Raw genomic sequence first — 25,797 nt, forward strand, 5'->3', positions numbered from 1 at the left:
TATTGTAAGTTCCCTTTTTTATTCACAGATTTTTACATTTTACAAATGATCAGACAGTTTTCAGCACTGTTTATTTTTTTCCCCACCATTCAGCAGTTGGTAGTTTGGAAGACTCTGGAGGTGAACAGAAGATGTTTCTTCTTTACTGCTGAAAAGAATCTCTATACAAGCTAAATTAGACAATTCTCTTTCAAAATATTTAATATGACTTTTTCTTTATAAATTAGACGGATATCTAAGCTTGCGACAGCTGATAGCAATGGCTGCTTTTGGAAAAGCATGGATAAAGAGTGCTGCATAATTTAATAAATTGTAATATTGATACAGAAAGTTTAATGCTACTTTTACCAATAAACTACACTTAAAGACAAATGGACAAAAGTGCCTTTTGAAGGCTGAACCAATTTATCACCACTTTGTTGTACAGTTCTGTGATACTCTTCAAGAACTGCAATGCACTGTGAAGACCAGAACTATTTTATTGAGAAATTAATTTAGAAGCAATTATTTTGTTAATAGATGTGAAAACAGTAATGACCAAAAAGGATATTTAAGTCCCAGTACAAAGACCAAAAAGGATTATGAAGTTCCAAGTACGTAGTTGTATCTGTGTCAATATGTGCTGTATAGGCTACAAAAGGACAGGTAAAGGTTTATTCCATGTTTGAAAGTAAAAGAAAAGAGACAGAATGTTGTTTGTCAACCTTTACCTGTTCCAAAAACTATTATTCTTGTTTTCAGGGGATTCTTACATATGGATAGGGGAAAGGAGCTAAATTACTTCACTCTAGAACAAAGGTGGTTGAGGACATTTTATCTAAGTATATAAAATCCTAAAGCTTATGGACAATATCAACCCAGAGCATTATTTTAGAATCAGTGAAACAAGGACAGAGGTTGACAACTGGAAACTAAAATGTAATTAATTTAAGATGGAGAATAATACAATTCTTAACACAAACTGTTGGCAGCATTAGAGACAGGCTTCTCATTTCAGATGGCTGTGGCACAAACTCTGGAATCATTCAAGAGATGTCTGAACACAATTTTAGATTCAAACAGCTACGAAACTACCAAGTGAGCAAGACAATATGCAAAGAGTGTTGCTCTTTCTTAAGTGATCAATGTTTGAAAATATATTTTTTGCCTCTGGCCAATAATAAGTGATTTACACAACTCTTAAGAGAAGGCTGAATACTTGTTTTTTATAGGACCATCAGTAACTAGACCTAGGGCTCAAAGAATCACATTTCCTATAGCCTTTCACCTATGTTTGAAAAAAACAAAGGGAAATGTCACAAAACATTTCTATATCATTCTGTGTGATTAGCACCATTCAAAACCAACATTTATTATATTTTGTCAAGTTAAAAAATCAAAACACCACTGAAATAAGTTATATTCTGGAAAATCCAAAAATTAATATAACAAAGTTTTAAAACTTTTCTTTATCCATTGTCCAATTAATGTGGAAGGACATTACCAAAGGATACAACCTTTGCTGAAGATGTCTGGTCTTATCATACACTTAAGGCATGTGTTTAAGATACTGTTTAAGATACAGAAACATAATTAAACAGGTGCAGTGCATTTTTGCTCTTCGGGTCTGGCCACTACTGTTCGCCAACTCCTTAATCCCTCATCCACTGTACCCATTATGGATCAAACGAATTCCAATCACTCTGGTTAAACACAATGGCTTCAATCACTTCAAAGACCTCAGCACTGTGCAAACAGACACTGAAAAAGCCACATCAGACCAAGCACAATTACTTTTTTCCTTATAATGTTAGAATGAAATATTGAAGCTTTAAATAATCTTAAAAAAATATCTGCTGTACATTTATAATACAAATATTTACATTTCTGTGATAGGATTAAGTCTTTCATTTATACATAACAGCAGACTCCTTGAAAAATGCTTTCACTAATCAATATTACACCTTCTGCTCACTAACCGCTATTTAAAATACTCCTAGTAAAGAATTTGTTTCTCTTAGCATTTTTTTGTGCATATTTCCCCATGTACCACAACGCCAAGGTTATGTCTTTGCAGTGCCTTTTTCCTTGTATTATTGATGTGGAATTAAGTAAAATGTTGCTTTGTTCAAAAGAACTGCGTATAAAACTGAGCCATAAAATGGAATGTTTAAATCAGTCTAAGGTAGAGGAATGCTGCGCTCTCAAGGACAAAAAAAACTAAAGCCTTTTAGTCTTAAACAGAGAGGACAGAGATCCAATTTAAATACTCAAAATGCTCAAGGGCATTAACAAGTTCAACCCATGGGATGACTTGAGAATCAGTGATGAAATGCAAACTAGAAGACACAAATGAGAAGAAAGGGGATAAGCATCTAAAACTAGGAACAGGAGGCACTTTTTTTACAAAGAGGGTTGTGGGAGTCTGGAACACTCTACCCAAATGCGTTTTCAAGGCTGTTCCCTAACTCTTTTCTTATGTTCTTAAACTTTGCTCATGAGTGGATAAACAGTCCAATTCAATTTAATTCTGCATTATCCATACTCTGAAAAAGTTGAGGGATAAAACCTTCAGAGAAGGAAAAAAAAGTTTATATAGTGTTTTGTAAAAGTATTCACCCACCTGCCAGTATCATCACATTTTGATATATTCCAAGAAATACATACTTTTCTTTCCCACATCAACCGTTTTATACAAAACTATAGCTATCAAACTGAATGCTGTCATATTTGATAAAACCAGAATGTTAGGGAAACCCAGAAAAAAGATTCAATTCAACAATTCAATCCCAAGTCAGTGGAAGCACCATTGGCAGGAATTAATGCTGTCTTCTTATGTCTCTACCAGCTTAAAGCAATGGAAAAGGCCTGTACTTTACACTGCAATCTCCAAAGCTTGCCATATATTTTCTATTGGATTTTGTGCCACTCAATTAATTGCTTTCCTGTAGAATACACTTGTATGTGCTCAGTCCCTGCTGGTAAGAAGTATCCTCATAACATGGTGCTGCCATGCTTGACCTTTGGAATGTGCTGAAAATGTGATGTGCTGTGTTGGGCTTGCACCAGGTGTATCACTTTACATATAGACTAAAAAGTGCCATTTGTTTCTCGTTTCACCCCAAAACTTTCTGCCACATGTCTAATATGAGATTAAGATAACTATTTTCCCATAAAGGCTTCTTTCTTGCCACTAAATTAGTGACTCCACTGTTAGACATAGAACTTGATTGATATATCACATCACTAGTGAGTTGCTGCTTGAAATGCAGTAAAGGTCTAAGGGAATTTAGACAGACATACATATTTACTCTTGAGTCAAACATTTATGCAAAGGTTTCAGTGTGTCATCAAATTCTTCCACATCTTAATTGATTAAGGGTTGCATTAGCAAAGGTGTTGAGTACTTATGTAAATATGAACATCTAAATTTTTTAAATCAACTTTCACCATTTTTTAAATCAGTTTATGGATTGTTAATCTTTTACCTATAAAGTCCTATTTGAAAGTTTCCCGGTTGTAAGCTGACAATAACATGTGTAAACTTTGCAGGAGGGTGAATAATTGTACAAGCTACTGCATGTTCTCAAATTAATCCCTTCCTGTGACAATATGAAAACATTTTCTTTTTCATGCCTGGTTCATAAATTACTTTGCTGCTTTTCTTCAAAAATAAATCTAGCTACTTCAAGCCATCCTGCTTACATTTTGTCTATACCAACAACTGGTGTTGAAGGGGAAGCCTATATTGCACTGTTCTTTAAATTTAATTAAAAGGTCAGGCTAAGTTAAACTCAGATGAAAACAGTTTGGCAGACACGATGTCCACACACTTTATATTCACCCTTGATAAAATGACCTAGGAAAAGCTCTTGTGACTGGGCAGTATCTGAATATTAATCAATTATTCCCAAATACTGAAAGAAATAATTTTTCAATCATTATTTAAACTTTTTATATCCTGCTTTACAAAACAATGTGACATCATTCTACACTCCGAAACCATTGCATACTGCCAAAACTAGACATAGTCCACATGACAAAAAAGTATTTGGTTGGAAATAAGCGAAAGATTGTAATGCCTACCCTAAAGCAGTCAAGGAGGTTGAAATGTGAATAGCCTTCAGATTTGAGACTTTTCAGTATTACAATTACTTCTCACAAAATTGCTGAATTGGAAAATTACGGTTAGACTCAGTTTATAATAGGTAAAAATTTGTGTCCATAATTTCAAATTACAAGGCTAACATTTACTTTCAGAACACACAATCTGAGAATGGTTACTCTGAGAAAACCTTACTTTTAAGAAAACATTTTGAAAACAACTTGTTTAACAGAGCATAATGCTTCATTTAAATTTAAAAAAAACAATGAAATTCATTTTTTTTAAATAGCATAAAGTAGCAAGTTTCTCAATAACATTTTCCCACTTTACTGCTGCCCTCAGGAGCCAGACAGATACCACAATTTTTAAATAATTTATATAGCCTATAGAATAAAGATTCAGAACTTCTGTTTTCCCCATGAGCTGTATGAATATTGTTAAAATGGAAAAAATCTTCATAAAAAATCTTTAATAAAGCAAATTTTCATGAAACCTGGGGTGAAAAACAAAGGTAAGACTGCAGCTTATACAAAATCTAAGTTTGTTCAGAGCTTTCACATACAAAAGTCAGCACTTGCATAGGAGTTCATTGAGGATGTAAGTCTGCAGTCATTTTCTTTGTGTAGACTGTACGGATCAGATGCTGTCAAATTTGTGTTTTAAATAGTCTTTCATGACTTTGGCAATTGGCAAGTCATCAAGAAGTTTTAAATTCTGAAGTCCTATACACTGTCGAATTTTTATTCTGCACAAGTCCTGCAAATTTCTTGGTTGTCCTGAAAGAGAAACAGAAATAATGTACAGAGATAAAATTACAGTTCAGATAACCATTTAGAAATAGCTAAAAATCACCAGAAAAAAACCAAACACTTAAAGCTATATACAAAACATTCATAAACTATTTTAAAACCTGAAATTATGATAAATTATTAAAGTAGACATGCCACTAAAGTGGTTATATATTAATAAAAAAAATTACAAACAGTATATTTTTAGCAGGTGTCAATTTGTAAAGAATCAAAGGGATTTTCCAAACATCCTGGTCCTCCTTACAGGAATTGCTAACTGAAGTCTAAGGTCATGCCCGAAAATTCTTTGGTTACTTAAGCAGCTGCCTTTTATTACGGTAGATGTTGGTGTCTACAGAGCTTACTTATTCCTGATTGCTTCTCAATAAATATGGGATTAGAGCCTGCCCTTAAACAAACCTTTGACTTAAGTTGAGAAATCCTTGAATAAAAGGCAAATCAACCACATTGAAACTCTGTATTTAATCCTCATGTTCCCAGGCAGAGGTAAAATGATAAGAGCTGACAATGTTCACAAGCTAAAATAAGAACTTCAAGCAGGCACTCTTAACACAATAAATGGTCAAATCCTAATGATGTTTGCTGCAAACGTAAAACATTTAGTCAATAATGCTGTTTAATTGGGTTATTGGGTAATGTCTCTATTTTATGAGCCACACAGTAAAAAATATGCTTCATTCCTCTGTACATTAAAAATCTGCATTTTCTGCTACCCTTAGGTACTTTAATCAACAAGTTTTGTGATTCATTCAGGGAAATTGATTTTAATAGTCTTTAAAAGAAATTCAAATTAAACCAAAGTTTACCTACAGTCTGCTACAGTCCTATTAAAACAGCAAAACAAGAAACTCAAAGTAATTCACAAGAGGCTGCATTTACTTTTCACCTACATAAGCAAAACATTATTGGATTAATGGGACCTAAGCCTCCAGCATTCTTTTGTATTGGACATAGTCAAAAACAAACATTGTCTCAAAAAAACACAACACAGACTAAGTTCTGCGCATCTGCATGCCTGTCATGTCACTTTAACTACCTTTTCTATTTCTTTAAGGGAAATGCAGATCAAACAAAGCCCCTGTAGTGTCTTCCTCTAAAGCAGGTGTTCAATACAACCTACAATGATGGGATGAAATAAACAGCATTCGCAGTTAGGCTACTGCGTGTCTTAATATGTAATCCATAACCTATCTGAAACCCGATCACAAGGATCATCCAGTTCCAAATGGGTTTGATTTAACACTGCAGCCTAAGACAAATCTCTTTGATATCTTGATATCAAAGTTCAGTAAATGGAAAGGAATGCTGGTATTGTGCTAAGTAAATCATTACTGCTCCAGGTAAGGCCGTCTCCTTTTCATACCTTTCATTGTTGTGTAAGTGAATACTGAATCACACACTGATCATTATAATGTGTTGCATATGAGAACGTTGAAAAATCCCTGTTCTATTTTTTGTTTGTAATTAGACCTTTTAGTATCAGGTCTACAACCTAAATTATAAAGTAATTTCACTCTTTATGATGAGAATAACATTGTAATTCTGTTTTGGGAGTTCTGAGTAGTTGATATGGGCGCTTTAGACTTTTTCCCTTCAAAAAAGCAAGTCTTTTTCATAACAATGACATCTGCAGATTAATATTTTTAAAGTTCCACTTTTCTGTAAATCAAAAGCCAAGCACAATTACAACTAAGTAGATTCAGCAAAATTAAACAGTGCAATTCATTCTGCCATGCCAACGTCAGGTACCCTCACCTTGCTACAGGCGGTTCCTATTGGAACCTTGCCGAGATCTGAGACATGCACATGTAACACTGCTGCTCCCTACTGCAACATCCATTATTTTATTTGTACTGACTTATTTTATAAAGAAACAACAGATCAAATGCACGTGTTTGATTGTTCTACACAGTCCCTAGATGGCAAAAGAAAATTGACTCTGGAATGTCAGTGGTATTCTCAGGAGGGATTCAGCAAGTAGGCCGAATCAAGGGTGATACAGAATAGCTGATAAAAGATTGAAGCTTTCCTTTACAAGTAGTTTTACTACTGTTTGGGAAAATTATTCCAAAACTAGGTTTTGGGTGTTAAGGTCCATATACTGAGCACTGTAGTGCACTATATTTGTAAGTTTGTGTAAAGCCATTTTTTAAAGTAGGACAGTACAAAGGCCCGCAAGTGTGAACAAATTAATACAGCAAATGTGTCACAGTATCTGGAGCTTGATTCAAGTTCAGACAATCTAGTCTGATTCTAATCTACTGTACCTGCAGAGAGTTCACTTTGTGAGTTTTCACCAGTCTGCGCTTCCTTGTCTATAGGAAAATGTGCTACTGTAGGAAGATCTACTCCACAATCATATTTATACTACATTTGAATTTTATCAATTATTAATTTTAATTTAATAGAGAAATAGTTCATAATTTAAATCATATACGGGACTTTTGAAAACAAGAAAACAGTAATATTCATATATAGCAAACATAAAGAAAGATTTTATTATTATTTTTAGGGTAATTATCAGAAAATAGAAATTGCTATTAAAAAGCTGCTTGTGTCTATTTCATTTGCCAGTAACACATGCTTAAAGCACACACTATTTAAAGAAAAAATGCAGGGATTTTAACCCTGCACTTACCTGTGCTAAACACTTGGATTTGATAAAATTGTTCATTTAAACAATGTTTGTCTTTGGAGAGCAGAAGTGCAATACAAAATATAATAAAGTACTATAAAGAATTAAAATGTTTCCTGTTCCGGACGGGGGATTTAATATCTAAATTTAACATTACTTACAAGTCAGGCAAAATCCAAATATAGTCTAGGCTGTTTACATTGCAGCACAATATCTACTTTTGGATTAAGTCATCATTTTTAAGTCTCTATACTTATTCTTTGCTGCCACTGTAATAACTGCCTTACAGGAAAGAATAGGACTGACAAAATGCTGAAATGTGCACATTGTTAAATAGGTAAGGTTAAATAGGTAAGGTTGCTGGCTTGTAAACACTGTTCTTTCTAAATTTCCCCCAATATTCAAATTAAGAAATGTATCCTTTCTTCTCCTGATCTGTTATGTAGGGAGACAACTGGCACAGAATGCCAGGTGGGTGCTGAACTTCAATACTGGATAAAGCGAGCCATCACCTATTCATGAATTGCAAATATTAGAATTATTGTTTCTAATTGTTTTTCGGGCACAGTGAGATTCTCCGGTATGCAACACTGGATTGAATTGTTAGGCAGCTGTTTCCTTAGGGGAGCTCTTTTCCTTTACTTAAGTTAATCAGGCAAGAAGGTCTGACATACGCCTAGAAATCTGATTTCGTGATAGGCACTGCATAACAAACACTATTACATTACAGTCAAATCTTGTATAAATAGATCTTGTACCTTTGGGTCCTAAGAGAACCCATTAATTCTAAAAAAAAAAAGTTACTATATTGTAGGCCTCTACCCATTTTGAGGTCAGTTCTAGTTTTTTTTTTAATTCCAATTCCTTGTTTCAAACCAATTTCAATTCATTTTTCAAATTCATGTAATTGAAACTACACAGGTTTTGATTTCTATGTGCTTTTTTTAACAAAAATGTTTTAAATGGAAACATGACTTGCATTAAATGAAAACTTAACTTTTTATAATAAAGCACAAAAATAATAAAGGCATACTTGTGACTTCTTGTAGGAAATCCAGACAGGGCCGGCTCGTTCCAGACATACTGACAGACACTGCCACTGGTGTCTGCCCCTCATAGTTCCTGGTGTTAGTATCTGCCCCGTAAGTGTACAGCATCTGAGCACAGAGAACGTCATCCCTGAGAGCAGACAAATGCAGGGGAGTCTGTCCATCTTCCAAGCGCCCCAGATTTGTGTCTGCCCCCCTCTGGAGGAACATACGGCAGTAAGAGTGGTTGCCTTTGATCACAGCATAGCGTAAAAGGAAGCCATTCTGGATGTCAATGTTGGCATTGTGGTCCAGCAGGATTTTCACACAGCTGGACCTCTCCCTGATAATGGCCAGCTGAAGTGGTGTGGTGCCTTTATCACTGAGTGGATCGACCTCAGCTTTGAACTCCAGGAGTAGCCTGACAAACGAGTCCCTACCATAATGGGCTGCCACATGGAGGGGAGTCCAGCCATCATTACTCTTGGCATTGATGATGTCACTTCGGTACTCTGACTCCAACATCAAACGCGCAATCCGTGCCCGGCCATGCATAGCCGCATAGTGCAGAGCTGTGAAGCCACCTATTAAGTCTTTCACCGTTGGATCAGCTTAAAAAAAGAGGAAATAAACACAAAATAAGAATCCATCAGAAAGGATTAAGTGAATGCATTGAGACAATACAAAAGTAACTATGCGTATGTGTGTAAAAAGACCATTAGTTAAATTATATATATATATATTTTAACTTCTCTTAATGAAAAAGAATAATGCAACTTTTAAAAACTGTCAATGGTCCTAAGGGTGAGTTAGAAAGTGCAAGCTGTCAACACTCAAGACAACAAGCAACAGTGCACTGTTATTCCCAAGACACTTGATTGTATATGTATTAAACATACAAGATTAATAAAGTAATATATCATAATATGCGCAGCATATTAAATTGTTTTCTTGGATAAATACACTTAAGGTGGTCTCCATTATAAGTTGACCTGCACTATGTTGTTTTGCACCAAAAGCCAGGAACATAGGTGGTATGAAGATAATTATGTTATGGAAATTAAAATATATTGTGGAGAGCAAAATCTAATAATTTGTTTTGTTGACAATGGTATTGTACATGACTTAGATTATGAACCTTTAGGCCCCATTCAAGACATATCTCTGGCTAATAATACTATTCCCTATGGATATTAATTCACTTTCTAAGTCATTTCACTGCAAGTTGCATTATTTAGGAATGTAACTTCTACTTAACACGACACTCTGTACTGTATTTGCTTAGCTACAAGTAAAACGCACTCTAACTTATGGTCCCTAGCCTGACTCGATTCCATTAATTCTTATGATAAAACCATCCCACTAAGTTAGAGGAAAAGTTGAGCAAAATTACACTCTTAAGGTCATGAAACCTTCACATTTACATTGTTCTTGAGAAGAAAAATTCTCCTATATACAGTATGTAATGAAATGACATATTTCAACTCTCTGGTCCTTATCCCCAATATATATCGGGGACGACGAGATTTGCTTAAACTTGATTTGGTTAAAATTGTTAAACTAGGTTACCATTTACTTTACTTTTTTAATGCAAGTTATTAATTTTACAGAGGAACCTATAAAATCACACACAATACATAATTTACATAAACTTTATTAAAGTTGTTTATTCTAAGTGATATGCTGCCATCTCTTGGCAAAAAACATCACTACTGCTCTTCTTATGCATATACAGTATCTGCAGAGAGATGTGTAGCAGTAGCACTTTTTTCCCTTTGAAGAGCTTATTTAAAAATGTAATGCTAAATTAAAATAAGTAAACATTAAGCTGTTAAATCCCTCCTCAATTGTAACTGTCCCAGAACATTCAATTCATGATAATGATCATTAACACAATTGCACAAAAAAAATGTAATTGTTATCCAAAACAAAATAAGAGAGAACTAAGATTGTGAACCCAGCTGCCATCAAAACTGTTAAAGAAGGAAAATATTTTCTTCTGTATTTTATTTGTCCTTCAATTGCATCCATTCTTAACGGAAATGGATTAGTTCTTTCAATGTTTTTTCTGTTGGAAAGTTCAGCCTGAGGTGTTGGAATTTTTAAATATGTATATTAGTCATATTACTAAATATATGTTTATTACATATTATTACTGAATATTGTATATGGCTAATAAAGTGATCTTATATGGCTGCATTTAAGACAGATTCTGTAAATCAGTGATAGCTAAGATCAACATTGCTAAATTACCATATCCTATGAACCCATTGTCCAAATTTCATAGTCAGCACTATTTTTTCTTAAAAGCTGTGCAAACTTTTCTCCATTCATGCTTCAGTTCATTAGTGGAGAAAAACACATGGTCTGACACAGCCTAAACAGAATAAATGTTATCAAAACACTTTACTAAGATTAATCAGTTTATTTTACACAAAGTCTAACAGCTTTATTTTGAAAGTGCATTTGCTTGACAGGACGTTGTTCAAATAAATTTTCTTTTTGGTTACATTAACCAATTAGAGGACCTTGTGATTTATTCTTCAAATCCTTGTATAATATATATTTGGGCTTTCTAGAAAATTTTGCTTTAAGCTTTATGTGTAATCTTCCACTTCTATAAAGAGTTTAGTTGTATTTACAGTTGCAAGAAGACATTTGTGAACCCTTTGGAATTACCTGGATTTCTGCATTAATTACTCATAAAAATGTGGTCTGATCTTCAACTAAGACACAATAATAGACAAATACAATCTGCTTCAACTAATGACACACAGACAATTGTACTTCTTGTCAGTACTGAAGACATTGTTTAAACATTCACAGTCCAGGCTGGAAATAGTATGTGAACCCTTATGTTTAGTAACTGATAGAACCTCCTTTAGCAGCAACAACCTCCACCAAACATTTCCTGTAGCAGCTGACGAGACTTGCACAATGGTAAGGAGGAATTTTAGACCATTCCTCCTTACAAACCTGTTTCAGTTCATTGATATTTTTTATCCCTCTATGACAGCAAGCTGTCCAGGCCCTGAGGCAGCAAAGCAGCCCCAAACCATGATGCTGCCTCCACCATGCTTCATGGTTGGGATGAAGTTTTGGTGTTGGTGTGCAGTGCTTTATTTCCTTCAAACATACCGTAGCACTCCGCATTTCTGCCAAAGAGTTCAACTTTTGTCTCATCCGTTCACAGAACATTGTCCCAGAAGCATTGTGGAACATCTAGGTGGTCTTTTGCAAACTTGAGACATGCAGCAATGGTTTTTTTTGGAGAGCAGTGGTTTCCTCCGTGGTGTCCTTCCATTAACAATCTTCTTCTTCAGTGTTTTTCTTATAGTGGACACATGAACAGAGACTTTGGCAAGTTCAAGAGATTCCTGCGGGTCCTTTGCTGTTACCCTAAGGTTCTTTTTCACCTCCTTCAGCATTGCTGTGCTCTTGCTGTGATCTTTGCAAGACGCCCACTCCTAGGGAGAGCAGCAACAGTACTGAATTTCCTCCATTTGTAGACAATTTGTCTTACTGTGGATTGATGAACACCCAGGCTTTTAGAAATGCTTTTGTAGCATTCTCCAGTTTTATGCATCTCTAAAATTCTTCTTCTAAGGTCCTCTGATATTTCTATTGATCGGGGCATGATTCACATGAACAGCTCTTTCTTGAGAAGAGCAGACTCCACCTGTAACCAACCTTTGTGTGCCTTTTTTATAGGGCATTGATTGGAACACCCGACTCCAATTAGCATTTGGAGAAGTCATTAGCCTAGAGGTTCACATACTTTTTCCAACCTAGACTGTGAATGTTTAAACGATGTGTTCAGTGCTGACAAGAAGTACAACTGTTTGTGAGTTATTAGTTTAAGCAGTTTGTGTTTGTCTATTATTGTGACTTAGTTGAAGATCAGACCACATTTTTATGAGTAATTCATGCAAAAATCCAGGTAATTTGAAAGTGTTCACAAACTTTTTCTTGCAACTGTATTCGTCTAGTATTTAAAATTTTTAAAGCAATAAAGTCCCTTTATTGAAGTGTCTCGATATGTTTATACCGCTATGCATCCCTTTTATAACATTCTGCAGCTGCTTTCTTGTCTTCACCATCATCTGCATTTAATATCAATATCTGTAAGTATTCACTATATATTCTTCCTAAAAATGTTTATGATTACTGAGTAATTCTGCTTGGAAAATGCATTGAGATTAATGGTAAGGAAAACTCTCACACATGGTTATTTTTGCAACATTTGATTCACTGTTGCAAACACTATTTCAGATATTTTGTTCTGAGACTATCAGACAATACCAGTACGAACACCTAGTGATGTTAACATTAACTCAGATTCTCTTCAAATAAGATTATCTATTGATATGACCTAAACTATTCTCAACTCTATTCACCTGACTTATTCAGAGTCAAATTAAAAAATTAGGTAAATTTTCCCACATTTCCCACCTCCATGTTCCAGGAACACTCGGACACATCTCTCCTTCCCTCTTGCTGCTGAAAAGTGAAGCAGGGTCCAGCCATTGGCATCACGGCCATTTGGAGAGTAGCCCTGCTCCAGCATTTTGCGCACCGTATGGACATCTCCTGCTGCAACTGCAGTTTGAATCTGCAGCTCTTCTTGCAGTTCAGGGTTCCTTCGACAGTGGTGATGAAGCATCCTGTTACATCTCGTTACAAGGGATTCATCAGGACTTTCAGATTTTTGTCTAAAACAAGAAACATCATTACTAAGTGCATAATTCACATTTATGGACAAAACATCCATAAATGCAGTCTACAATATTATTAATGTAGTATACAACACATCACATGCTACCTAGGTCAAACTACACTAGTATTCAGTGTGCAATTCTGACATCAAACCTTAGTCTTTAACCACTTTTTCTGTAATTAAAAATTTGATCATATTACCTTGTTTCAAAGCTCTTGATGTGCAACACAGTTTTTTAGCCCTTTAAACATACTAATGCATCTTCCAGAGGTGATCATCATTCAAGACAATTGACACACATATCTAAAAAAAAGACCACAATGCATAATGTCAATAAGAGTTCATAGACAAGGGAAAAATATATCCTTTATTACCAACTTCATACTGAGAATGCTCCATAAAAAATAACTTCTTTCAAATAAAAAATAACATGTCTGATATCTCACATTATCCTCACTTTTCAAAAGTGTTGTAAATCTCTAAAGTTCAGAGCATAAGGTACAAACAATGGCAACAACTGGGGATATGTTGAACACCAAGTAAATTGAAAGTTAAAGCTTCCACATGTGTAAATAACATCCCAGCATCCTTAAGGCCAGGTACACAAGGGCTGTCCAGACCTTGGCTGCCTATAATTATGGTTAAGAATTGACCTCTTGCTTTAAAAGTTGAGATGCATTTTGTAGGATTTTCAGACACCAAGGCAGCTCAATTTACTGATGTTTTAGGAGCAACTCTCTACAGAGATGTCAGTATGGAAATCTCCGAGCAAGATAGTTACTGCAAAGGGCACAAGTAGAAGGAAGCGCATAGCCCAGGATTGTTGTATCTGTGCATTAATTTGAAGTGGGAGGCAAAATAGGAAAGACACTGGAAAACTCTACAACACAGCACATACAGGCCATACTGGCTACACATGGTGGCCCAATGTCCTATTAAACAACTACACATGTTTTTGTTTTTTTTTCTTCGTTTTTTGTCTGCTACCTTTGTACTATATATTGGCAATCAGCGGAATTACAACAATATGGGTCTGGTCCACTTACCACTTAATTCTTGCAAATAAATTATTAATGAAACACCACTAGCATTTTCTTTTAGGAGAGATTATTATGCTGGCTATGGTTACTGTTTAAGAATATTTTGCCACAGTAAAACAATTCTCAATTAAGAAATAAGCCAGAAACCATTACAAGTTGTCCATAAATTTGCATTCTTGACTGAAATTTTAATTTAATCAGTTAACACCTTTTTATTTGTGGTAGTATGGGACATACAAATACTTGATTTCTAGATAGATACTCAAAAGAATTTAGAATGTAGAACAAATGGTTCTACAGTATGTATAATTACTTTGTTTACAGAGTATGTACTTTTTCCTTTAAAGTTCATGGTTTCAAGTCCAAGTTATGGTATACAGTACAATAACTCAACATCAATTATTTCCAAATAGTTCTATAGCTGATGCTAAAATACTTACCATTGATGTGTTTAAGTACTCAATGCAACAGTCAACTAAAAAGCCGGTGAAGCTGTAAACACTGTCTCTACCTTTGCCTCGTCAAAAGGGACTACCACCAATATCAGAGAGGCATATACAATTATCGAAAAAGCGCAAACTTACACCTGATTTAGTCTTTAAACATAACTTTTAGGAGCACCGTGTCTAATAGTAATACTGTTTCGTTAGGATGTTGTTCAGTTTAAATGCGTAATAGCCAAACCCAAACCTAGAGCATTACAATATTGTGTGCGCTATACACTATATGCAGACCTGTGCTCCTACTGCACTTGTCACATTGTTTTGCAAATAAAATGTCAATATTGTATCCGAGTCACTCAAAGGATAGCCCCTGATGTCATAGAGCTGCAATTATATAACTTCAAATTTGTAAAATAACAATACAAGAGTTCTGAAGTGAAGAGGACCATTATTATACAAACAATAGAGTGTTACCTTCCAGGTCTCCCCTTTTCAGACTTCCGTTCAAATTGAGCAGTTTTATTTTTGTTTTGTTTTAATCTCCTCACCATTCGATAATCCGGATTTAACTGGTAAGTGTGTAAAATACTAAACTTGAAATTGTGCTACGAAAAAGGATAAATTGATTACTGAAGCAGAATTAGACTTTACCTTCCACAGGACTGTATTTTAGAGTTTTTCCCCTGGTGTTTCGAACAATCGAAATAAAGCACCGGCGCCCATATTTCAAAACGCCGGCTCTATAACGTTGTGGTTGCTGTTTTCTTCGACACAATTGATACAATAGATTGTTTTTTAAAAATAAAAATGAATAATTGATTCAATTTATATTGACTTTACTGAACCAACCCAATTCAGAAGGGTTACTGGGAAGGAACCATCGCATGATAACCAATCAGCATCAAGAAACATCAGTTTTCGAGCTGCCGTAAATTAGTTGGACAAACTGCTGCAAAAACAGGTGACCGCCAGCGACGTCGCGACAATAGGTCTAGTTCATTTGCGGACATTAAAAGAGATAAAAGAACAGAGGGGAAACTTGCTTTTCATTGCTGCCTAAACGAACACCCCACTGGGAGTTTGTGTTATACTTAACGATTTTTAAAAGATTACAAGATTTTTTTTATTTTCTCTTATCAGGAAATATCTGACGTTTTACAACGTGTCGTTATTTGGTAACCTAAACTAAATGTTATCAATAATGCAGTATTGTATAACAATAATATGCTAAGCTATATAACGGCAGTAGTATATTGTAAATAGTTAAAATATATATTTAATACTTTTCTTAGTATACAGACTATCAGCAATGTTGGCGCTCTTTAAGCACTTTAGGATCCAGTATCTCCATTGACTTTCTTCACCGATCCGCCGCTGTGTGTTGGCTGAATTAACAAGTAGATTCTCGTACACGTTCCTATTTTCACACTGGAATCCATTTTAACTAGTATCAATAAAAAAATCAATTCGTTTTCGTTCCTTGCAACACTCCACGATGTATTTATTTTTTCCTTTAGGCAGATATACAGTAATCCGTCTTGCCATTATGAGGTGATATGCGATGTACTGGAGACCGGAGTGCATTTGTATTTCTTTGTACACCTATTTGAGGGTACCAATAATGCATGCTAAATAATCAATAATTAAAATTCTCAATTTAAGATTTTAATAATTATTTTAATTCTGGTTAGGAAAATAATTGAAAATCAAACATTTTTCAGTTTCAGAAAACTTTACGATTTCTTAAATTTCTGTTTTGGGGTCAGGATACAATGGATAAATTGACATATTTGAAAATAAACATTTCAGATAAATAAGTGACTTTGTTTCAGTTTGTCAACCTGCAAAGTTCGAAACAGACTTTTTCACCTTCTGCGGGATCCCTGTCGAAGCTCTCCCATAGACTGGGTAAAACCCGGAACGACGGAACGCTAAAGAAAACTGAACAGGTTTTAGTATTTTAAATAATAACACTTCTCGTCTAATTTTATACTTTTTATACAGTGTTTGCTTAAAAAACAATTAGTATTTGCAACCAAATACTTATATAATTTTACTTCAAGTTAATGTGTACCCAATAGCTCACCTACCCCAGGCGGGGGTGGGACACTACTAATAAAAGTGGTCTAAAACTTTAAAGCATATATTAGTAGAAATACCCAGAAATAAAAAAAAGATATTATTGACTTTTGTCTTTTATTCATCTTTAAATCTAAACTGCTTGAGTATACAGCAAGAATAGCCATTTTTACTTCACGGTCCCAATTCTTATGATGTATATTGTAACGTTTCGTGTGCCTCTTTAATTCCTTATCCGCGTTGAAAATGTAAATGATGAAGCAATCGATTTTTTTTCATAAGTTCTTCTAACTCTGCGTTTTCCATTTTGTATTTATAGCTCAGTTTTACCAGCTGCACTTGTTTACATTATGCATCGTCTACCACATACTGTATACCCGCTGTTTTCCAAGTCACGAATCTTATCAAGATCTTTTTTAATTTAATTTTGTGTTTGATAATCCACCTATATTGGTATTATCTGTAAACTTGACATGTTAGTAGCTTTCATGTACTTTTGAATTTCAGCACGTTTAGCAACGTTTGCAGTACACGATTACGTTAATCAGAATAACTGTGTAGGTACTGTATGCAAGAAGTCGCAGGGCCGTTTTCTTTCGATTTGAAAAGAGGTTTACTCTGTTACAAAAGGCATCTTCGGAGAACAGTGTAATACTATTGTCTCTTCATTTCTGGTCAATACTGTACATACAGTACTTTAAAACAACTCTCGGTTACCATAAATTAAATTCAAACATTATTATCACCTTGGAGAAATGTATTAATGTATGTCCAACAAATCAATACAACAATAAAACAAACATCTCCAACAAAGAATCTCTTAAATGGGAATAATTGAAATTCACACTCCAAAATGCTCTTAGGCTTTTTTACAAACCTTAGTTTGTAGAAAACATTTAGGCTTATGTGATGTGCTACAATAATTGTATTGTTATCGTCACTAATTTTCCCAGCCTGTTACAATTTATGGTGTTGATGTTGCCACCAATAAAAGGCCATCTGAACTCTTTTTTACAGTAAAGTAATGAAAAGGGGTGGACACTTGAGAGGCGATTCCTTTTCCTTGGAGTTGAGTCCGATACAAAATTAGTATTTTAATCTAAGACACCTGTACCAGTCAGGAAAAAGTGAAACGGTTCTTGGGCAAAGATCTTTAAAGATTGGGCAAAGGCCTCTGAACCCTAATACCTTCAGTAAACAGTATGCTGATTACTTTCCCCCGTAATTGTGCTGCAGGACAAGAACCACATATGTTAATATGATTAATATGTTATAATAATAATATAGAAAATTACTAAAATCTGTTCAGTTACTGCCACGGCATTTCATTGTTCCACCTTTCCAGATTTTAACCAACCCTCTTGATAGATTCTGAGTGCAGGTAAGAATGTTGTCACAAATCACATGTACAATAGATCAAAATCAAAAAAGAAAAATCTTCAGGCATCTGCCATGTTAGGAAATTGTACATTTGGTCTATGAGCAATAGATATATGGCATGTGAGACTGTGTTTGGAGTCTCTGACACTGCCCTCAAATGGTTTAAGTCTTACCTCACTGATCGCTGTCACTTTGTCTCTCTCAATGGGTACAGGTCTGAAATTGGTCTTGTCAAGTCTGGTGTCCCTCAGGGCTCAATACTGGGCCCCTTGCTCTTCAGCATTTACATGTTCCCACTTGGTCAGCTTTTAAGATCACATGGCCTCAGCTTTCATTTTTACGCTGACGATACTCAAATATACATCCATACCAAACCCGACACTGATGTGGCTGTCTCTATTCTATCTAATTGCATCTCTGACATAAAAATTTGGATGACTCAAAACTTCCTTCATCTTAACTGTGACAAGACTGAAGTCATGCTTATTGGTACCCCCCATCAACTTCGTAAAGCCAGTCCTGCAACCCTGTCTGTAGATGGCTCTGTACTTGAGCTTCAATCAAAATTGAAAAACCTTGGGGTTATATTCGATTCTGGCTTAACATTCGACCCACATGTACAGCATACTGTCAAAACTTTTTTTCATCTTAGAAATATCGCAAGACTACGCCCTATGCTATCATTAACTGTGGCTGAAAAGCTGATCAACATATTTGTATTCTCTCGAATTGACTACTGCAATGCTCTGCTCCCTGGGGTATCTAAATCTACTCTGAACAAGCTGCAGTATGTCCAAAATTCAGCAGCCAGAATCCTGACCAGATCTAGTGCAAGTGTTCACATTACTCCTATCCTGGAGTCCTTGCACTGGCTTCCGGTCAAATTCCGCGTAGACTTTAAAATCCTCATGCTCACCTACAAGGCTTTACATGGCTTGGCACCTCAATACCTGTCTGAACTTTTATCGCCCTACTCCCCACCTCGCAACCTCCGCTCTTCAAATTCTGCCCTCCTTACTGTCCCCCAAGCCCGTCTACATTGTATGGGCGACAGGGCCTTCTCCTGCTATGCCCCCAAGCTCTGGAACTCCTTGCCCAAGGATATTAGAGAGTCACCTTCTCTAAACTCCTTCAAATCCAGACTCAAAACCCTCCTTTTCAGAAAAGCCTTTACTTAACTGGTTCCATTCTTCACCCCTCTGCTCTTCTTAATACCATCTTCCACGGTCTCCTCTATTGTTATTGTTGTATTGCTGTAATTATAATTGTGTCCTGTCTTGTGAAATTTTCTTATTTATTGTTGTAGTCTTCTTATTTATTGTTATTGTCATCCTGTAAAGCGCTTTGAGAAGCCACCTTTAAAGGCGCTATATAAAATAAAGTTTATTATTATTATTATTATTATTATTATTATTATTATTATTATTATTATTATTATTATTATTATTATGTGTTTAACCTTTAAGAAAAATCATTTTTTATCCAGACAGATTATGTTTCAGAGTTCACAATGTTTTGCTTCCCTATTTTTTTTTCCTGTGGTGCAAAATATGAAGATACAATCAATGTTACTATCAGATCACACAAATTTCTACAGGTTTTTAAAAAATAATAAATACACATGTAAATAATAATAATAATAATAATTGCTTACACTTATATAGTGCTTTTCTGGGCACTACACTCAAAGTGCTTTACAGGTAATGGGGACTCCCCTCCACCACCACCAATGTGCAGCATCCACCTGGATGATAAGGTTGATAAGGATGATAAGGTAAACCCTGCTAATGTCTTAATGCTAACCATTCTAGAAGGAGACATTGTACAGTAGCTGACGTTTTGTAGTGGTTATGCTTTAGCATTTAATTAAAAGACAATATACAGTATTCTATGCTATCTAGTACTATAGAGAACTAGAACCTCTCAATTCTTTGTCTGGAAGTTCCAAAAGTACAGGGTTCTTTAATTTGGTGAACAACTGTAGCATCAATGACAGAGAAGAGACATACTGTATAATTTAAACTCACAAGATTTATTTTTAAAAGTAATAATTGTTTACAGAGAATTGATCAAATTCCAAAGAAACTTTACATGCATACAATACATACCAGTATGCACTTACAGACATTTTTACTCACAGAAACATTTCAATATCATTTAAGTTGTAGATAATTCACCACATTTAAATAGTTATGACAAAAAAAAAACATTGCTGAAGCTAAAATACAAAGACCTAAAACAAAACAATCCAAATCTAAAATGGAAGACAGACTTTCATCTATATATTTTCTAACCGCCTCATCCAATTCAGGATCATGGGGGAACTGGCTTAACAGCCAACCTGCACCTCCTTTAGCTTCACCCGTAATGGCTACATGGACATACAGTTTTCCCTGTACTCTGCATACTGCACTACTTGGACATAATATATTGCACACACCATGGACACATAGCAGCTCTATTCAAATTGAGTTTTATTCAATTTCTATTACATTATTATTATGTAACCTTATTTTCGTAACGATAATTTTGTGATTTATGTTATTCTTGTGATTTTTGTGAGCTCACAGAAAAGACATTTCATTGCCAGCAACTACTGCTGCACGCTGTATTGTTGTGCATTTGATAAATAAACTTTGATTTGATTTGATTTTGATTTTGATTTGAAACTGGAGCCTATTACCATTATCCTGTAGACATATTCATTCCTATTCCTGGATAGATATATCTATAGTATATACAGTATATGTCTTCTGAATGGTCATTATATGTGTAGTAAATGAGGTTCCAGGTATCCAGAATACACCATGAGGAAATAATTGTGAGCTTTGGAGCATGCACTGAAGAAATACCATATCGGAAAATTAATTAATTTCTTAGTTAGTGCACACACTTTCTTATACATAAATCTAAGCAAAATCATTATTTTAATGACCTCTCTCGACTTCGCACCACCTGAGTGGCCACTCTGCCTCTCCCCTGCTCCCGCCTCCTCCACTCTCCCGGCTTTTGTTTTCCTATGCTTTATAATCTTTGCTGTCTGCCCTGTCTTTCTCACACCTGAAGAAGGCTGCACAGCCGAAATGTTGTGTTTCCTTTCTTCTCTTTTCAGCATGGAATAAACCTATTACTTGTTCCTTTGCAGCCTACGCATGCTGACGCAGCTACCCCTTTAACTATTTAAATGATGGTTGATACTCCCAATTACTAGCTTTGAGACTGCAAAGTAATGTTTTGCAGATATGTCTACTTTTTGATTGGCACATTGTCCTCTTTTGCTTGATATGATACATACTGTATGGCTTTTTTACACAAAAGGTTTTTTAAGAAAGATATTAATGCCACCATTATGGGACTATTATGATCCAACACTTTGTGCAAGCTACCATCCTCTATAAGATCTATATCACAAAATTCGCTTATTGTGATTCACTCTCACTGGGGTATTTAACTTGATTAACTGTCACCCAATTCTCAATTTTTACACTTCACATTATTCACTTAAACTCACCTTTTCACTCTCACTCTTCACTTAGCCGAGGATGCCTCTCTATAACAAACATCTGCATTACTTACACAGCAGCAACTCTTGGAGACCATGTCTGCTTATGTTAAGGCAAAGGGAGTGTGGTGTCTGGATTCCTTTCTCAGCTACCTTGGCAGGTGATGCTCCAGTCCTTCAGGTGCCAACACTTCCATGCATAAGTCCTGGTCCAGCAAGGTCCTACTGGTCCTACTACCCTTGACTAATCCGTTACTAGTTAGTAACTCTCATTCTCCTTTCTTCAAGTCCAAAGTGTAGAAAAAATACAGCCTGAATGGTTTAATACAGGACAGCATGGTGGCATGGTGGTTAGCATAGCTGCATCACAGTGCTTGTTCCCTAGGTTTGAATCCTGGGTAATTTTTGTGGAGTTTGTATGTTTCCTCATGGTTTCCTCCAGGTGCTCCACTTTCCTCCCACAGTCCAAAGACATACTGGTAGATTAATGGGCTTCTGGGAAGACTGCCCCTAAGTGTGAGTGTGTGCATTTTTGTATGTCTGCACTGTGATGGACTAGAGTCCCATTTAGGGTGTATCCTGCCCTGTGCCTGTTGCTTGCCAGTATAGGTTCCAGCTCCCCCATGATCCTAAATTAGATGAGCATTTAGAAATTGGATGGGTGGATTCCAAAGTCATTCAGCAGTTATTTCAAAACAGCAATGCTTAGATTACTCGCTATTCTTAGTTCTTCAATCTTTATGCGTGTGGTACTCTGGAGCCTATGTAGCGGAGCGCTGCGGGGACCTCAGGCGCCATGGCTGAGGGAGGTCTCCTTTAGCTCACTCGGCTGGTTCCCTGTTGCGTTTGACGGAGACCCGGGTTCGCGCCCAGGTGTTGTGCGATGAATCGGTGGGGTGGATGGGCGAGGGCACGAGCCTGCGCGGAACCGCAACGGTCACACCTACATACACACTAAAGGACACTTTACTGCTGCCAATTAACATAAGATGCATGGAATACCCATACAGACAAGGGAAAGCGTGCAAAACGTGTACAAACATGGCAGGATATTACCCAGGTCATAGAGCTGTGTTAGTTTGTTAGTGTGTTAGTGTAAACACATTTCCATGGTTGTGGTCTACCTTTCCAGGCTTGTCTCCTTTGTGTCACCATCACTTGCTTACACGTCAAACATAAAGTAAACAATTATGTATTAGATAAATACATGCAAATATAATTTATCCATAAGCTTGACAAACTTTGTGTAGAAAAGAAAATGTTACCATGCTTATGTACCAAAAATAATACATAATAGTGCTGTAAAATACTGTCTGAATTTCTTAAAGAATTAAAAAATTCTACTGGAGAGTATACTGTGCCTTGTATTATTGGTATCCATTTTATTTGACATTCAGGGTATTCACAAATGTGCAAATGTACATCATTGTAGTATTTTTAACTACTAAATCTCTTTTTCGGCATGGTGAATTATAGTTTTCTGTTAATGACAGAAACACATAAAATATAAAACTTACCATTTCTCCATATCTGATGCCATTCCTGGCCAGTAGTAATTGTTACAGTAGGTATTGGTTCTTTATCACCCCAGTGTTGATCAAATCAGAATGAGCTCCTATTGTATTGGTATCAGACTGACTAATAAGATTCTTGTTGACCCGATTCCGGGTAAACATTTTTTTAATTTAAGCTCACCTTCTGTAACAATAAAAATCAAACTAGAAGCAAAATAAATCTTCCAGGGAAAAGGGAATGGTTCAGACTTAGAATGGATTACTCAGGTTTCAAGAGGGTGTTTTTATTTTATTCAGGCAAGCAGGGGAGAGTAGCTTTGGGAAAGTGCCATAGTCGCAGAGGGTTACAATTTTACAAATCCATTACACTTTTTCTGACATCTTAATGCCAAGCAGAGTTTTATATTCTGCTCAGTTAACAGAATGCTTTGCTAAACAAAGATAGAAAAGTAAAAAAAAAAATACAAAAACAACTTGTTTAGAAGAAAAGGACCTTGAGCAACTGATAATAGCTAAGCAACCCCTACTTGCAGGCTCTTCTTATCAGTAAGAGGGAGTAGACTTCACAGCACAGCAAGTGAGACATAGTACACAATAGAAATAATATAAAATAAATATTTGATCATCCTCTGTATTTCTTCAGCAGCAGTCACCTCTCTTGAAATCGGCAGTGGATACCAAATTGAACAGTCAGACATTGCATCATTAGCAGATGCCTAATACTGTATCCCCTAAGTTTCTTCAGGGCAAGAATGAAAGGCGGATATGTACTGTGAGAGATGGGGAGCACGGCTGTCTGAAATGTGTGATATTGTTTTTTGTTCAAATTTACATATCTTGAAATATGCTTGGAAACCAAATGATACAGATACAATCTCTTAGGTGAAAAGAATATTAAGACACCTTATCTGTCTTTGTATCGAAGCATACATGCAAATAAGCATTTCATTGCACGTGTGCATATGACAGATAATAATAATAATAATAATAATAATAATAATAATAATAATAATAATAATTGCTTACACTTATATAGCGCTTTTCTGGACACTCCACTCAAAGCGCTTTACAGGTAATGGGGTCTCCCCTCCACCACCACCAAATAAACTTAACTGAAGGAAAATACATTGAAAAGATTCTCCTTTGCTACAAGAACTCTCTTAGAGGAAGTGCTGTCGAATTACTGAGGACTTATAAACATAGTTGTCAAGGGGCGATTCAAGCACAACTGCAAACCTCAAACAGAAACCGCTCTTTAATCACTCCACATTTATGTCTGTACCAATATGCATAAACAACCTATAAATTCAAACCGCACTTCTACTAGTAATATATACATAGTAGAAATAATTCAAACGTGTTAAATGGAGTCGCTTTAAAAAGAAACGTATTTAATATGAAACATCAGTTTTTACATTGTACTGTAAGTAGATGACATTCTCAGCAGCCACTCAGCAGCGGAACTTCCTCTCCCATGATGCGCCGGAAAAGAAAGTCGGGCAATGCATTTCTCTTCATCTGTCAGACACAACAAAGATATTGTCCTGTAATGTAGTAATAAATGTAATGAAGAGTGGTAGTTTCTATTTAAATGGAAATTAATTATGCGGGGCTTCATAAAATGCTTGTTTCGGTTTTTTTTTATGAAGGTAGAGGCCATTTGTAAAATCCTACGTTTACTACAATACCCATGAAACACATATGAATGAGCAATGAAAATACAGCGCATGGCGATGACGACATAGAGGAAACAACCAGGGCAGGTGTGATTAGAGGTAGAGTGGAGTGTTCGTACTGTATGTAAACAGATATTCTGACGGTTTTGGTACTGTCAGTTATTTGAAATTGTATATACTGTATAGGCATTTAATAAGTAATTGCTAGTTCTTCAGAACGGAAGCTGTGTTCATAAGTAAATCATGCACTCGAGTTTTTTTACAATGGCCTCTAGTTGTTACTGTGTAATTTCAGCCAATTAATGTATATTCATACTATTAAAACAAGTTATCTAGTACAATACTTTAATATAGTTTAGCGACATGTGGTATGAGGGGTTAAACACATAAACAGATTTTTTTTATCGGGTCTGAAAGAGGTTTTTTCTGTTTTCACATATTTACTGCATCCCAGTATAGTGTGAAAAATTTGCCAAAACCGTACGTATTTAGGAGGGGGGGAACTGGCATGTAAGATTCTCTAGAAGCAGTGGATAATACAGGGGTCCAAATCCGAATGGCCTTTGAAGTTAGAATATTAGAATATTGAATTAAGATTATGTGCTGAAATTGGTTGTCTGAATCTATTAATAGTGATTAGTATAGATTAGTGAATGCATCTAAAATAATGTAAATGAAATGAAAAATTGACTCTAGATCACGTTTTTATTTACATATTTTTTATGAGTGCAAGATATTAAACATACACAGTAGATGGGGAGACAACTCGGAAATTTGCCTCCAGTACTGAAACAGTTCTCATGCTTGAAACTAGATGCTTAACATCTGCATGAGGAAAGTATTGAACTATTACAAACATTTTTTGGAGATGAACAAGAGTGTTTTCCTGT

At 35.6% G+C, this 25,797-nt stretch overlaps 2 protein-coding genes across 6 annotated transcripts in view; one reads left to right on the forward strand and one right to left on the reverse strand.

Moving 5' to 3' along the window:
- Positions 1-15,660, reverse strand: asb7 (ankyrin repeat and SOCS box containing 7). Of its 3 annotated transcripts, none has more exons than XM_006628615.3 (5): positions 15,408-15,660; positions 13,474-13,576; positions 13,009-13,268; positions 8,562-9,167; positions 1-4,860 (listed from the first exon to the last, which is right to left on the reverse strand). In XM_006628615.3, exons 3-5 carry the CDS (start codon positions 13,217-13,219, stop codon positions 4,721-4,723), a joined length of 957 nt encoding a protein of 318 aa, XP_006628678.1. In that variant the 5' UTR covers positions 13,220-13,268; positions 13,474-13,576; positions 15,408-15,660; the 3' UTR covers positions 1-4,720. The 3 variants fall into 3 exon arrangements, with proteins under 3 accessions (XP_006628678.1, XP_015198446.1, XP_015198445.1); XM_015342960.2 differs by lacking the exon at positions 15,408-15,660 and adding an exon at positions 15,231-15,312; XM_015342959.2 differs by lacking the exon at positions 15,408-15,660 and adding an exon at positions 14,754-15,065.
- Positions 15,242-25,797, forward strand: part of lins1 (lines homolog 1) — a 14,810-nt gene continuing 4,254 nt past the window's right edge. The window contains exons 1-2 of one of the 3 annotated variants that reach the window (XM_015342955.2): positions 15,242-15,328; positions 24,881-25,006. The gene's annotated coding sequence lies outside the window, so the exon portion shown is untranslated. Of the gene's footprint in view, positions 15,329-24,725; positions 25,007-25,797 lie in introns of those variants that run through there. The other 2 variants (XM_015342957.2, XM_015342956.2) reach the window with 2 other exon arrangements.

The sequence above is a fragment of the Lepisosteus oculatus genome, chromosome 5 (genome assembly GCF_040954835.1).
Source record: "Lepisosteus oculatus isolate fLepOcu1 chromosome 5, fLepOcu1.hap2, whole genome shotgun sequence".
In the NCBI taxonomy this organism is placed as follows: domain Eukaryota; kingdom Metazoa; phylum Chordata; class Actinopteri; order Semionotiformes; family Lepisosteidae; genus Lepisosteus; species Lepisosteus oculatus.